Raw genomic sequence first — 16265 nt, 5'->3', positions numbered from 1 at the left:
TAGCTAAATTTCCACATGCTATGCTAATTCCGCACCCTACTTTTAATTGATTTTAGAAAATTTTCCAGACCCTATGCTTATTCAGCCCCTATGTTTATTAGGCACTCAAGAGTAACTTGTCCACAGGTCTATTTTTGCGAGATCTCGCATGAGTTTGTGGTTTGCGTCCTCGAGTTACCCCGCAACGGGCACATGTGCAGTGGAATGCGAAAGAGGTCTATTAAGATTATAAGAAGTGATATCTCCTGCTGAGAATATCTCAAATTATAGTGCCAGGGAGATCTCCTATAAAAGCCTTTAATGGATGATAAAACCATGCTGCAATGGCAGATTAAGACTTGAGACAGTGTTTCCGCGTGTGTTACCCAGCATCCACGGTTAGGTCGTTGCTTTCTTTAGACACGTCGTCGTCGTAACTCTCGAAGTTCACCTTCAGTCCCGACATACTGGACAACATGTCGATGCTGGCGTTCGGTCCCAAATCCATCACACGACTCGCACTATGTGTCAACAGTCTCTGTAAAACAACAAGTCGGAGATAAAACATAACTGAAATGTAGTGGGCCTCTAGATTATGGCAGCCCTACTCCCATGACTACTGATATTCAATGTTGGGCTAGTAAATACGACTCGCACTATCTATCAACAGTCTCTGTAAAACAACAAGTCAGATATAAAACATAACTGAAATGTATAAATATAATTATGCTAGTGTTTCACTCAGATTTATCATACAAGTTACTAAATTTCCCACAGGACAGTGCATACCTGTACATATAAAAGCCTTTGAGGTCCCAGTAATGAGGCACCAATTGGGGTGTGTGTGTGGGGGGGGGAGGGGATTCCAATGAGGGCAACAGATCAAGCATCAAAGTTATATGCATACTGTTTGTCAATAGAGAAGAGCACATATCCCCTAAAGACAACCTGCAAACAAATAAATATACTATAAAGACTAAGTCCTCATAAATGTTCCTAGTGTTAATAAAAAAAAGTTTTTTTTTTTTTTAAACGACACCACCAGAGCACATTGATTAATTAATCATCAGCTATTGGATGTTAAATATTTGGTAATTCTGATACATAGTCATCGGAGAAAACTGGCTAATGCAGAAAGGGATCTTTTATATGCACTTTCCAACAGACAGGAAATCAAATACCACAGCCTTTGGCCAGTTGTGGTGCGCTGGTTGGAACGTGTAAAATAAAATCAGTTGAATGGATCCACCAAGGTGGTTCGATCCTGTGACAGGTAAATCCATCACCCCCTACCCCCTTAGTTTTAATAGTAAATGATCTGTTACCTTACATCATGTTAGCAGTATGGCATGACAAATGATTTTAATTTGAGTATTGAATAATTAAAAAAAAAGGAAAAAGTTTGTTTTGTTTAATGACACCACTAGAGCACATTGATTTATTAATGATCGGCTATTAGATGTTAAACATATGGTCATTTTGACAGTGTCATATAGAGAGCAAACCTGCTATATTTTTCCATTAGTAGCAAGGGATCTTTTATATTTAAAACTTAATAACATGTTTTTATAAAAAATTTAACTTGATTCATTATGAAGTTAAATGCCAATTCATCCGTTTTCTTTTTGACACAAATGGACTATATACGGTTAGCACATGGTTATTATTAAAAAAAATCGCATTCTAGGTTTAATTTTGGCTCTTCAGTTAAATTTGAATATGATAATTGGATGGTTATTTGAATTTGATATGGGCCAGTAAGATTTTTCTTCAACTTGCCCTGCTGGCGACAATGGTTTTCATGTTAATTTTCCAAACTTAACTTGGAGTAAATTCCATAGCATGAAAAAAGGCGTTCCCCATGGGACAGAATATAAATGTGAAATGCTTCCATAAAGATTAACGAGTACACCCGAAGTTTTATGAAATTATGTTTTCCAATGAAAATCAATTATGCTTACAAATCGTAATGAGTATTATTAAAAAATATCGAAAATGAATGTCCTAGAAATCTTATTATATAATCAACATTCTAAAATTGTATTAGTACATGATTAATTTTATATTTCAAGTTATTTCACTGCATAAAAAAGTGACACAGGAAATTAGTCACGTTTTATTGCAAGCTTACGGCAATTAAGCAACCTTCCGAGAATGAACAGTTCTTAAGTGTTAGCCATATAGTGCACTCCACGAAAGTTGGCATACAAAAACACATAGTATATTATCAATATTGAATCTTAAAACTACCAAAAAGATTTATAATGGTGCTTGAACCAGAAATAAAACTTTTGAAGGTTATTTAAAAACAAAATTGCAGATTCCGTCTCAGTTTTGCGATTCTGTCCGTTTTTCTGTGATCCCGGAAAATCATCCCCTCTACTAATGCAGGCATCGAAGTAAGTCGAGAACGGTTGTTCAGGTTACCAGGAGGTTACCACATGTAAGAAACAGTGTTTCGTTCTCAACAAAAATTTCAACGTAATGGTAGTTTCGTTTCCGAACATAAACCAGGCAATGTATTCCGGACTTGCGCGTTTCATTTTCTCGTAAGGAACTGCATATATGTTAGCGCACACTTGTGCAATTGTAAGCAATTATAGTCATTCCACATTTAAGCAGCATCCACCAGATGAATTTATTTCCACCTTTCGTTTTCTCGTATGAAATTGCACTAGTGCGTACTTGTGCAATTGCAAGCAACCTCAGCAATCCACATTTAAACTTTAGACTACTGGATTAATTTTTAACAAAAACCACGTTGAGTGGGTACAAGTTTATAATTTTTACTCACATATATTCACTTAAATGTTTCATAAATACATGAAATAAAGTTCATATATGAATTGGTAAGTATTATTTTCGTGGGTTTTTTTTGTAATTTTTATTATTTTAGATCGGCTAATGGTGATTAAAATTAGGCAAAAAATCGAAAAAGTTGCGTTTACTTACGGGCATTTGTGGCCAGCTGTCCAGTATTTATGTCCATTATTCCCGATAACAGTGCTTTTCTAACCAGAATTTTTTTTAAAACCCGAACTACGATTCATATTGCAATATTTGGTAATTTTCGTTGTTGGTAAAATGATCAAATTTATTATCAAATTAGCTGTTACAATCAGCTATCGATCCCTGAACATTACCGCGACGTGCCGCCATTGTTGTCAAGCGAAAAGACTTGCCGAAAACCACTTTTTGAACTCAAAATTTCAAGGTATTTTCAATTGAAAAAATCAAAACAAAAACCACCATTTTGAAAAAAAAACTTTTTTCTTTAATTATATTTCCGTTTCCGGTGAGTGTCGTGTGCAAAACGGTGGGAAATATGAATTGGGGAATGCACTGTATACAGTGTACAGTATATCGACTGACGTGGCGTCGGGCGAGATATCTCGCCTGCAGTAGTCAGAAGATTAAGCAGTGCCCACTAGATAAATTTACTTCCGTATTTCGTTTCTCGTACCGATGTTTGCGCGCACCGATACAATTTCAGAATGTCCACGTTAAAAGTAATAGTAACAGGAATTAAATTCTAACTTTCATATAGTTGTGGTAACCTATAAGTTACCAGGCTATATTAAATTTTGTGGTAACTTGTAAATGGGCTACCAGACACTATGCTTATTTCGATGCCTGATAATATGGGTAAAATGTATCAGTAATTAAAGGTTGGAGCATAATATATCATAGTTCATCAAGATTAACCTCGAGTGCAAGCAAGGAATTTTGAACGAATTGCGGTTAAAATAACGACTACCACCCATACCACCCATATTGTGTATTGTGATCTATTTCGAGCTCATAGAGACCAAGAAATACTTTCTTTGAAATGATCTTCACTTTGAATTAAAGGAAAAATGTCCAACTGTGTTGGGGGTTTTTCACCGAGCGGATTCTAGCAGCCAATTTCTTGCAGGCAATTTCAGCAGACGCATGGCGAAGTTCTAAATACCGGACTCATACGCATCTCGGTTGTTATTTGTATTTCCCACACCTTTAAACACACTGTTATGCTAATTATTAGTATTCACTATAACTTAATAATTTCATAAAAAAACAAAAAACAGAATCAAATTAACAACCAAGACTCATTTTCATAGTCTTATATTGTTACTAATATCTGTATAATTTATACAACATAACCGTTTTATTAAGCACTTGTTTAACATCTGAAGTATCACTTTAAAATCATTCTTTACTACAGTAAGATCAGGGGTAGAATTTTACACTATTTCGCAAATAGTAAATTTTGAAACGGAATAGTAAAACAATTCTTCCAATATTCCGTCATGAAAGTGAAAATAAAGCACGGAATACTGAAAATCGCCTGTGACTATTCCGCTTACGCTTTTTCTTCAGAACAAATCTTCGCGCTACTAAGACCTTTATCATGCACTTACCGGTGCAAAATATACGTCTTTTTGATCGAGACTAATGATTGGAGTGAGTTCGTTTGTAATTCCAGCTAGGATGCAGTAATGCATAGACTGGTATATAAACACTTGTTCGTTACGCAATGTTGTACAGGGCGACGTAGGTCAGGAAAATTAGTGGTACATTAATAATTCAAGGGATAGTACATTTTTAGACAGAATAGTGTTTTTTGAAATTCACTATTCCTTTGGGATAGTGGTACAAAAATTAGATTTCAACCCCTGAAGATGGGGGTGTTCAACTAGTTTCGTAAAGACCAGAACCCGATTGACCGATAAATATGTTGGGTTTTTTTTTTCATATTAATTTTATCCATCTGCAGGCCCTTTTACATGGTGTGCACTTTACGGTCGCCCGATCACCCATGACAAGTCAAAATAGTGTCGGCAAAGTCAAAACCATATCATGGCGACCGAAAATTTCTGCATATTGTATTATGTATCAAAATGCAAATAACTAATGTCTGTAAGAGATCGAAAAGTTATTTTTTATTTACTGTTTTCAACTTTTTTCCTGTTAGTGTCTGCACAACAATACCCATATAGGAAATAATAGCGACCACTTCCCCAGTCTATCAAACAGTCTAAAACCATTCGAAATGCTTCGGCCGGTTTTGATTTTGTACTCGGCAAAAACTCGGGCCACATAAATGTATTCGTAGGTTCAATCAGAACACCTTGGCCATATCCGTCTTTATTTTCCATTTAGTTACAATCGGAACAACTTGTCACATTCTGCTACGTTGTTTCGCAGAAAGATTTTGTTTACAAGCCTGACGTTTTTCTAAGTTTCTTATGGAATATACAGTCTACAATACCAAAAACCCAATTGTCACTGCGAGCGATGTCAACAACAGCTATCATTGCCTGTGCACATGTGAGTGTTGTTAAATAGTGATTATGCCTTTAACTTGTGTTGCGTGTTTTATTTCTCTAGTGGATGTGATTACTTTTGTATAGATTGTTGTCAGCTTAATATTTTTTTAATTTCTCATCACACGGCCATAGAAGCACCTAGCTTAATCATTCTAAGACCGAGCCTTGGTAAAACATTCCAGATGTTTGATTGTGTGGGTTTCGTGACAACATAATAATTATAATTTAATTACAAGTTTGTAATAAAACTAAAAGCAAGTTCTGTTTCCTTCTTTTGTGTTGTTATTATTGTTTGTATGATATAATAACATGTTTTTAAAGTGCAATTTAAGTAAGTGTTTTTTAACCAAATTTGGTCGCATTCAAGAGTTGTACAGGCGAGTCAAAGTGTTGCTGAGTGGCCCGATTGGCCAGTCAAAAAAAAGTCCATACCCTGCTTTTATAATGTGACAGGTAATAATAATAAAACTGTTATGTTGGATAAATTATACAGATATTACTCTTTAAAACTCTGAAATTGTTAAGTTATAGTGAATATTAATAATTAGCATAACCGTGTTTAAAAGTGTGGGAAATACAGATAACAACCGATAGGCGTAAGAGTCCGGTGTTTAAAACATCGCCATGAGTGTCTGTTGAAATTGTCTACCAGCTTAATTGGCAGCTAAAATCGGCTCGGTGAAACAAAAAACACAGTTGGACTTTTTTCCTTTAATTCAAAGTGAAGATTGTTTCAAAGTAAGTATTTCTTGGTCTCCATGAGCTCTCACAATACACGATTAGGCCAAGAGAATGAAAGTTATAGATTTGCGTCCAAACAATTTTAAAAACACATGAGGCTTTTTTTCATTTTTCATTATTTTTATTGATCTATTATTTCCATAGTAGATTCAAGTCCAAATGATTTGGAATATACTGCTTCCTGCTTGAGGATTCAATGCTCTACTGGGCTACACTTCAGAATTTATGACAGAGATGGCAGTATTGGCACAAAGGACCTCGTAGACATTACCACTATTGACGATTTGGAACTTGAATTTGTTTGATGATCATTAAGTGACTTTTTTGTGCAAATAATGAAAATTTTCAGCAGTACCTTTTACGGCATGCGGGCGGTGGACTCAAATCTATAACTTTCATTCTCATAGCCTTAGGGTGGGAAAACGTGATGGTAGTCGTTATTTTGACCGCAATTCCTTTCCAAGCAAAATTCCTTGGAACCGTTCAGATCTGCTAACGGCTTAATGCCTCAGCAGGATAACCTCGAATTATCATTATGCTTGCACTCAAGGTTAATCTTGATGAACTAAATATATCATAGTTGTTAACGACTAATTATTTGGATGTAATTTGTTGTGGGCATGTGATTCAAGGTATAATTTTTTATATATCACAAAACAAAAATGGGTTGCACAAAATGTAACTTGTGAGACTACCCGTAAAAAATTAAAATATGCACAAAAAAAATGTAATTTGTAAAGGGAGATAATCCATGTTGTAGCAGTTAGTCACAACTGCTTGAAAGAAAAAAAAATCACCCAAAACTAACACATTCTTGAATTGTTTTATATATTTATTCCATTATTGGTAAACTTATACAAGTTTTACTACATGGGTCTATCATCGAAAAGACGACTTTTACGATAATTTTAAAATAACGCAAATTATAAAATACAACAACGACCGGTTGAACGACTCAACAGAACGAAATCGGAAACATAATCCAAATATTTCTCATAAGCTTGTACCATCCGTCCGATATAGTCGTTACAGCTATAAACATTAGTACACAATAACGCTAACTGCATGATTGCTTACCGGCTAGTTGTGACATGTGCGTTTGTTTTCATTGCAATATGCAGTAGAGGGGGGTACCAAAATTTCTTCAAAATGGCGGCGCCTTTGTAATGCGGATGAATACACAGACCAATTCATGAACAGGAATAGGCCTAATGTAACAAGGTAAGGCTATAATAATACAATTTTATGTTCATTAATATTAACATTGTATTCCATTAATTTTGATGTATACAAATAATTAAATTATGTTTATAAAAGTACACTTTTGTTGAAAAGTAAATCGTTTTTATTTTTTTTATTTTGCTTTTATTTATTTTATTTGTAGAATAAGTTAAAATAGTGGTTCAATGTGTAATATAATATAAAAAAAAAAAAAAAAAAAAAAAAAAAAAACGTTGAAACAACAATGACCATTGTATATAATATACTTATTTTCATATAATAAATAAAATGTATTTGTCAAACATTTACCAAATGTTGCTATATCAAATTAGCGTATTGTTAACAGGCGCGTGCGCACGGGGGGGTCGGAACCCCCACCCCCACCCCCCGCTCAAGGCGAAAACAAATTTCATATCCCGATTTTTAATGTAATTTCTTTTCAAAAAAATGTGGTCAGAAAGCAGCTCGGCTAGCCAGCAGAAAACACCTCAGAATAGCCCTAGAAGGGGTCAATTTTTTTCAAAATTTTCGGGGGGAAGGCCCCCCAGACCCCCCACCATAGGCTTCGCCAAACACCTCGACCCCCCCCCCCCCATGTTAAATAAATGTTTGCAACACAGCTAAGTCATATAAAATCTATAATTTTTTTAGTAGCAGTTCATGGACGTAGGTCGGGGTCGTCCGGACCTTCCCCCGACCCACCCCCGACCTACGCCCATGAACTGCTACTAAAATTTTTTTTATCTTCTAAAGTTTACACTAATTTTAGGCAAGACATTCCCCAATCCAATGTAAACGTTCTGCAGTTTTCTACTCACTATATACTTACACCCCTTACTCTCTACCCATTCTGCTTTTCTTCCTTTCTTCAAATCTACTATGTAAGTCTGTGGTATTAAAACATGTATCCGCATGTAAAATATAGGGTGAGGTCTTAATATAGGCTAAGCCTGTTGACCAGTCCCAATATGTTTTTTTTTTGTAAAATAAATATTGTTTAAACCAGAAGTAACGGTTGTAAAGAAGCTTTAGTTTTTGTTTTGAAATGGCATTTCCCCCGTTTCAGATATCAGTCATCACATTTGGACACCCCCCCCACCCCCACCCCCTTCAGAAATCCTGCATCCGCGCCTGACTGGAATTCGAGAGAGTTCTCGACATAAATATCCTGAAGTGCAATTTCCTGTCTGCATTCTACAAGTAAACTAAAATTAGTTCATCATAACATGTAAATTCTGGTAAATGCCATAAAAATGCCATTAAATGCCAATAATTTTTTGTTTTTTTGTTTAATTATTGTGGTGTTAAAGCAGGGCCGTGGCTAGCGTGGGGGGGGGGGGGGAGATCCGGAAAGCATTATAGAAACTTAAAGAAAATTCTCTTCTTAAATGTTTAAGGAGTTTTAGACTATTAACTACTCAGTTGCCACACACACACACACCCCACCCCACCCCCACCCCAAACAAAAAATCCTAGCTACGGCCCTGTAAAGTCCACCCTCCAGCATCCACCCACCCCCTGCTCCGCCGTGCCTGTTTCAGAATAGGCCTACAAATCGGTTTTAAAATGTTTATTTGTTCCACTTTTTTTCACTCGAGGTTTGGTATAAGTTTGTTATGGTAATTAGATTTAATAGGGGCAACAACTCTTCGTGAACAATTCGAAACGTCAGTTACATTAAATTTGATTATGCCGAAATAACACTTTTGGAGCATTCAGTTTTGTTATTAATTTACAAAAGAACAGTATGAAATAAAGTTCCAGTTGCCAACATGATATTTATTCTGTCAACCTTCTGGAATTTGTATTCGCAATAATTGAAATGCTAAATATATTTTCAGTAATCGTATTTGCCGCTAATTCTTTTTATGGACTATTTGCAAGTGCGCATGTGTTACAAAACCTGGCTGTCAGTCGGCTAAGGCTAAAGAATATACCGTATGCAAATTTCAGCCAACGACAAAGTGTGTTTCAGTCGTATCGAATGGATATCGAATATATTACCGTTTGTGATGTTTTGTTGTGGTGAGTGTATACATATATAATTATTTATAGATACAAAACATTTGAATGGCAATGTTTACTAACAAAATATGTTTATTTTCAAGGTAGATACCTTATTATTATATTTATGCAGTGGTATAACGGTACCGTATTCGTATGTCGGTGCCTGTCGGCTTTCTTTGATGTTTTAATGCACAACGTTTCTTTGAGTCTGTGTTAGTGTGTATTGGACAAAACCAGACGCCGTCTTATAGACTCTGTTATATAGTACAGAAGAATTGGTCCGTTTTATTGAATTGTGAAGTGACCTACTGTAGAAAATAACCTACTCCGTAAAAGGCTAATAGACTCATGGCTTAATTGCTGCAGACAGCTTAGTGTTATGTGCGATAATCTATAAAATCAATGCCGTTTGCTTTGGAGATCAAACAATGGAGAGGCCCTGATTGGGTTTGTATACAAGCTTTTTTTTTATAGTTTGTTTACTGTTTATTGTTGTTATAAAATGTGATGGGATGTTGTTGCTACTGCGGTTGTTGTGGTTATTATGAGTATTGTGTATAATGGTTGTAGTGCATTTTTAAAAATATGAGAAAAGCATTTTGTGATATTAACTTTTAATATCACAAAATCTGAGAAGTAACAGTCCATTTTTAGAGGGTATTTTACCATTTCAGGATGATCAAAAACACTTCAGATGTACGGAAATGGATAATCTAAACAATAAAATCAAAGTAAAGTATGATTTCAGTTATCAAAAAGGCTCTAATAGTAAAAAATATGCCTTAGTGTTTAAAAACTAGGGTATGTCTCTTTAATGGTTTTTTTTGTGTGTTATATTTTGCTATTCAAAACAAAAGAGAGAAGCTATTTATAGGTTTCAACATAAACATTTAGATGTCCATATTTAAATTAAAGATAATCTGCACTAAGTTCATGGCTTAGCATATTCATCCATTTATTCCTTCTTTCACTTGTTTGTTCATTTAGTTACTTCTTTCATTTATATACATTCATTTGTCTTTTCATCCAACCAATTTTATAAACCAACTGTTACTCAACCAGTCCATAAATATGACCATCTGTTCATCCATTCCATTGACTAATCCATCCATCCAACTGTCTCACCGGCCTCGGTGGCGTCGTGGCAGGCCATCGGTCTACAGGCTGGTAGGTACTGGGTTTGGATCCCAGTCGAGGCATGGGATTTTTAATCCAGATACCGACTCCAAACCCTGAGTGAGTGCTCCGCAAGGCTCGATGGGTAGGTGTAAACCACTTGCACCGACCAGTGATCCATAACTGGTTCAACAAAGGCCATGGTTTGTGCTATCCTGCCTGTGGGAAGCGCAAATAAAAGATCCCTTGCTGCTAATCGGAAGAGTAGCCTATGTAGCGGCGACAGCGGGTTTCCTCTCAAAATCTGTGTGGTCCTTAACCATATGTCTGACGCCATATAACCGTAAATAAAATGTGTTGAGTGTGTCGTTAAATAAAACACTTCTTTCTTTTTTCCATCCAACTGTCTGTCCATTACATCCATCCATCCATCCATCCATCCATCCATTTATTTTACAGCTGTAATACACTTGCATGAATGTACTTATCACCTATTCATCGTCTCAGGACAGGATGTAGGCCAGTGGTAAAGTCCTTGCTGCATGATCAAATACATATATATAGCCATAGTTTAATCAAATTTATTAAAATTTTTGTTGTTGTTTAACAACACCACTAGTAGTTTAAAAAGTGCTGAGGTGCCATTAAATATATGCCATTCATAGGGGACAATTAATATTTGTCAGTTCATTCTGATTTTTGTTTAGGTTCAGTTGCATGAATATTTTTGGTACATAGTCGATGCATATCCTAATTTATACTATTGTCCTGTAACTACATTAATGTTCCAACTGCATTTTAAACAAATTGATTTTGCTGTGAGGCATTTTTCACTTTGACTATAGCTGTGTTGCACAGCAAGTGTCCAAAAATCAATCTAGCTCAACCATTTTTTTTTTTTTTTTGGAAGACATCAATTTATGGAACACATGACAGAGCTTGAACTTAACAATGACACTGACGGCAATTGCTGTCGTTGAGATATAAATTGCCGTAGGTAGAGACCATCACCAATGCCACTTTTCTGCTATCGATAAAGCTCCTCAACAATGGCAAAATATATATACACCTGGTGTACATTGTCTGCCAATATTTAACATTTGCACATTTGAAATATGTCTACATAGAGCAAAATAGCCTTTTAGTCATGTTTATTTGTCACTTTTTAAAAAATTGCCATAGGTAGGCTCACAATAGCCGTCGGTGGGACGTTTCACTCAAAGCATGCAGGGCCGTAGCTAGAGGGGGGGGGGGGGGCAGGGGACCCCCCCCCCCCCGAAAAAATCCGGAAAGCATTATAGAAACTAAAAGAAAATTCTCTTCTTAACTGTTTAAGGAATTTTAGACTATTGACTACTCAGTTGCCCCCCCCCCCCCCAAAAAAAAAAAATCCTAGCTATGACCCTGGCATGGGAGACAAATTCTTAAGTTCAAGCCCTGACATGATAAAGTTCCTGAGGCATAACCGTATGGGCTCCCATTTTCGTATGGGGGCAGGGTGATTTTTGCCCATAGTAAACAAATGTTTGAATCTGGATAAAATTTATTCATAAAATAGCAGTACTTCCAAATAGCAATACATACATATGTATACATGTAGATATAAAAAAAATTGCTGACATTTACATGCAGTCTTAGAGAGAAAACTGGCTACATTTTTCCATTCTTCTTCTAAACTTATTTTCATGCTTGTATCCAATTAAAGTTCAAGCATGCTGTCCTAGGCATACACCTCAGCTATCTGGACTGTTTGTCCAGGACAAAGGGTTAGTTGTTAATTGTTAGTCAGAGAGAAGAAGGTATAGTGATCTTACACCTACCCACTAAGTTGTTAAACCTTGCTCTGGGTAAGAGTCGGTACTGGGCAGTGCTGCAGACCCAATAACTACCAGCCTTATGTCCAATAGCTTATCTGCCCCAGATTGGGCCCCTGGCTTCCCAGGGGCAGAACCCTGGGGCGGACATTCTCGAAACCTACGTGGTATATGAGCATGTGAAAGCCTTACGCACGCACCCGATGGCTTAACAATGACACCACTGAGGCCGGTATTTGTCAATTAGTAGCAAGGGATCTTTTATATGCACCATCCCAGAGACAGGATACATGTAGCATATATATATATACCACAACCTTTGATAGACCAATCGTGGTGCACTTGCTTGAACAAGAAATATTAGCCCAATTGGCACACCGATGGGGATCGATCAAACATCATTACCATTGGGCTACATCCCACCCCTATATGACTGAGTCATAATAATCACATCATGCAATGTATAATTCCAAGATAAAAGTATCTGGATTAGAAACCAGAAATGCCTGAACTAGTGAGGTGGTCCAGGTGGATTCCAGATGTGCAGATTAGTACAGTCTGGCAACTGATGAGAGTTAAAGTGATCACAGGAAATTGTATTTCATGATGGGTTTCATTTTTAATTCAGGAAAGGAGATAACAGATTGGGAGATAAATAGATTTGATTGCTTGTAGTGTGGTAACAATTGGTTGTTTCCTTTCTAGATAATGTGAAAATAACAACTGTATAAACTGTAATGGGTTTATTTTGACATTTGCACCAAGTTTTATTTCACTAGTTAAAGGGACATACCCTAGTTGTTAAAAACTAAGACATATTTTTTACTATTAGAGCTGTTTTTGATAACTGAAATCATACTTTACTTAGATTTTATTGTTTAGATTATAAATTTCCATACATTCGAAATGTTTTTGGTCATCCTAGTGTTTTTAACATCACAAAATGCATTTCTCATATTTAAAAAAAATGCACATGCATCTGAGAAGTAACAGCTATGGAGTCCAGTTTTAGTCTATTTGTAGAGGATATTTCACCATTTCAAAGTCAGACTCATGTTTCACTCAACTGTAACTTTATCCAAATTTCTTTCAGATTTGTAGATTAACTGAACTTAGTGTTAATTTTCACGGGTTGAAACTAGGCTTTGTCCCTTTAATGCTCAGACCGGTCTCGGTGGTGTCGTGGCAGGCCATCAGTCTACAGGCTGGTAGGTACTGGATTCGGATCCCAGTCGAGGCATGGGATTTTTAATCCAGATACAGACTCCAAACCCTGAGTGAGTTCTCCGCAAGGCTCAACGGGTAGGTATAAACCACTTGCACCGACCAGTGATCCATAACTGGTTCAACAAATTCCATGGTTTGTGCTATTCTGCCTGTGGGAAGCGCAAATAAAAGATCCCTTGCTGCTAATCGGAAGAGTAGCCCATGTAGTGGCGATAGCGGGTTTCCTCTCAAAATCTGTGTGGTCCTTAACCATATGTCTGACACCATATAACCATAAATAAAATGTGTTGAGTGCGTCGTTAAATAAAACATTTCTTTATACCACACAGAGGAAACCCGCTGTCGCCACTACATGGGCTACTCTTTCCAAGTAACAGCAAGGGATCTTTTATTTGCGCTTCCCACAGGCAGGATAGCACAAACCATGGCCTTTGTTGAACCAGTTATGGATCACTGGTCGGTGCAAGTGGTTTACCCCTACCCATTGAGCCTTGCGGAGCACTTACTCAGGGTTTGGAGTCGGTATCTGGATTAAAAATCCCATGCCTCGACTGGGATCCGAACCCAGTAGGGGAGAGCGGGGATGGTTCGGACAGTTTTTACCGAACCCTTTGTAAAACTTGAGTAGTAGTATATATGGAGGTCAAACTGTTATTGTGATAAAGCTTGACATCCCTGCTACATGTATATACAATTGTGCTGCTAAGCCATTGTGTTTAATACTGATCAAGATATAACATGGTTTTATCAATTTTCAAAATGTCCGATCCATCCCCTAATCCTACTAATTTCAACGAATGTTTAGTCCACTGAATGACACACCAATTTCAGGTATTCACTAAGTCTTTTATTGGCCACAATTAATGGTTTTTGGCAGTATGGCTTTTATTTGGTTTATATTTACAGCTGCTAGATCTTTAACATTTGGGAAAATGAAAGAATCAAATTCAACTAGAACAAACTCCTCAATGTGTGGATCCCTGTCAATTGGCGTGTCATCCAGTGGTACTGTAAAATCCTCATCAGAGTATTCTGATTCATCATCAACAATGTTGCTATCATGATCATGACATTTTTTCTTCTTTTGGAATAGGCACTTCTTTAACTTTTTATTCCTCAATTCTTCTATTGCATTCCTTTCTGGTGTGTCTGTTGCCATAATGCATTTACCGCGCTTTCGTCCCCTTTGGTTCTTTTTCTTTCTATTGGGAGCTTTAGGGTAAACAGCAATATCATATTTCCAGGGATAATAACCCTTTTTATTTCTATTGGGAGCTTTAGGGTAAACAGCAATATCATATTTCCAGGGATAATAACCCTTTTTCTTTCTATTGGGAGCTTTAGGATAAACAGCAATATCATATTTCCAGGGATAATAACCCTTTTTCTTTCTATTGGGAGCTTTAGGGTAAACAGCAATATCATATTTCCAGGGATAATAACCTTTTTCTTTCTATTGGGAGCTTTAGGATAAACAGCAATATCATATTTCCAGGGATAATAACCCTTTTTCTTTCTATTGGGAGCTTTAGGGTAAACAGCAATATCATATTTCCAGGGATAATAACCCTTTTTCTTTCTATTGGGAGCTTTAGGATAAACAGCAATATCATATTTCCAGGGATAATAACCCTTTTTCTTTCTATTGGGAGCTTTAGGGTAAACAGCAATATCATATTTCCAGGGATAATAACCCTTTTTCTTTCTATTGGGAGCTTTAGGATAAACAGCAATATCATATTTCCAGGGATAATAACCCTTTTTCTTTCTATTGGGAGCTTTAGGATAAACAGCAATATCATATTTCCAGGGATAATAACCCTTTGGTTTTTCCTTTTATACCTTCTGGGCATTATTTCTCAAACATCAGTATGTAACAAAATGCTGTAAAAGACAGATAGAAATGCATTATTTAATGATACACTGCACGTTTTAATTAGGCATACAGTTTAATTAGATCTGACTTTCCCATGGGTAATACATGAGAGAATTAACCAACTGCCACCTTGCCATGGGTTACTATTTTTTTTATTAGCAACAAAGTTTTTGTTGAAAGTACCATCCCTCAGACAGCACGGTACATACCACATCATTTATTACAACAGTAGTACAGTGTGAAACAAACCAATGCCCACTGAGGGATGGTTTGGACACCAAAGGGGTAGGTTCGTCCATCTGTCCGGAACTACCCCAGGATACTCCATCATATAAAAATGGAGGCACACACAAATATCACGGTGTAATGAATTCAATGTTGCATGCTAAATATGTGTAAATGTATCTTAGTCAACATATTATATGATATGTGTATGTTCCTGAAATACTTAGCTAACAAACAGTTACTTTCTTGGAATAAAAAAATACATCAAAGTTGTGAAAAATCAACAAAATCCATACTCACCTAAACAAATGCCACTCTTTACTTCATTTAAAACATGGTGTTAAGACAACTTCTTGGAGATGTTTTCAGCCAATCAGGTTCCTTGTATCAGCTGTTATTTAAGAGGAAGAGAGGATGTCCAGACCATCCCTCTGTCTGAACCATCCCCGCTCTCCCCTACCTACCAGCCTGTAGACCGATGGCCTACCACGACGCCACTGAGGCCGGTAAACTTTGGAAGATGCCAGCAACTTGAGCAGGCAGCTAAATTAATTCACCTTACTTAAGACTTAGATACAGTTTTAACATGCTCATATACCTCTATGGTTTTGAACACGCCTACTGTTGAGTCCGGTCTCAAGGGGGGTGGGGGGTGGGGGTTTGGGGGGTGGGATGTAGCCCAGTGGAAAAATGCTCATCTGATGAGCTGCCGATCTAGGATCAATCCCTGTCAGTGGATCCATTGTGCTA

At 36.7% G+C, this 16265-nt stretch overlaps 1 protein-coding gene across 1 annotated transcript in view; it reads right to left on the bottom strand.

The window, feature by feature from the left end:
* The window catches only part of LOC121373563 (high mobility group protein 20A-like), a 33020-nt gene extending 25820 nt beyond the window's left edge, over window positions 1-7200 (bottom strand). Inside the window, exons 1-2 of the mRNA XM_041500245.1 lie at window positions 7107-7200; window positions 366-517 (exon numbers count right to left, since the gene is read on the bottom strand). Of these exons, the coding sequence (XP_041356179.1) occupies window positions 366-487 (122 nt within the window). The 5' untranslated portion in view covers window positions 488-517; window positions 7107-7200. The remainder of the gene's footprint in view (window positions 1-365; window positions 518-7106) is intronic.
* Window positions 7201-16265: the final 9065 nt, after the last annotated feature.

This window comes from Gigantopelta aegis, chromosome 5 (assembly GCF_016097555.1).
Source record: "Gigantopelta aegis isolate Gae_Host chromosome 5, Gae_host_genome, whole genome shotgun sequence".
Classification (NCBI taxonomy): Eukaryota; Metazoa; Mollusca; class Gastropoda; order Neomphalida; family Peltospiridae; genus Gigantopelta; species Gigantopelta aegis.
This window is presented reverse-complemented; position numbering and strand designations above follow the sequence as displayed.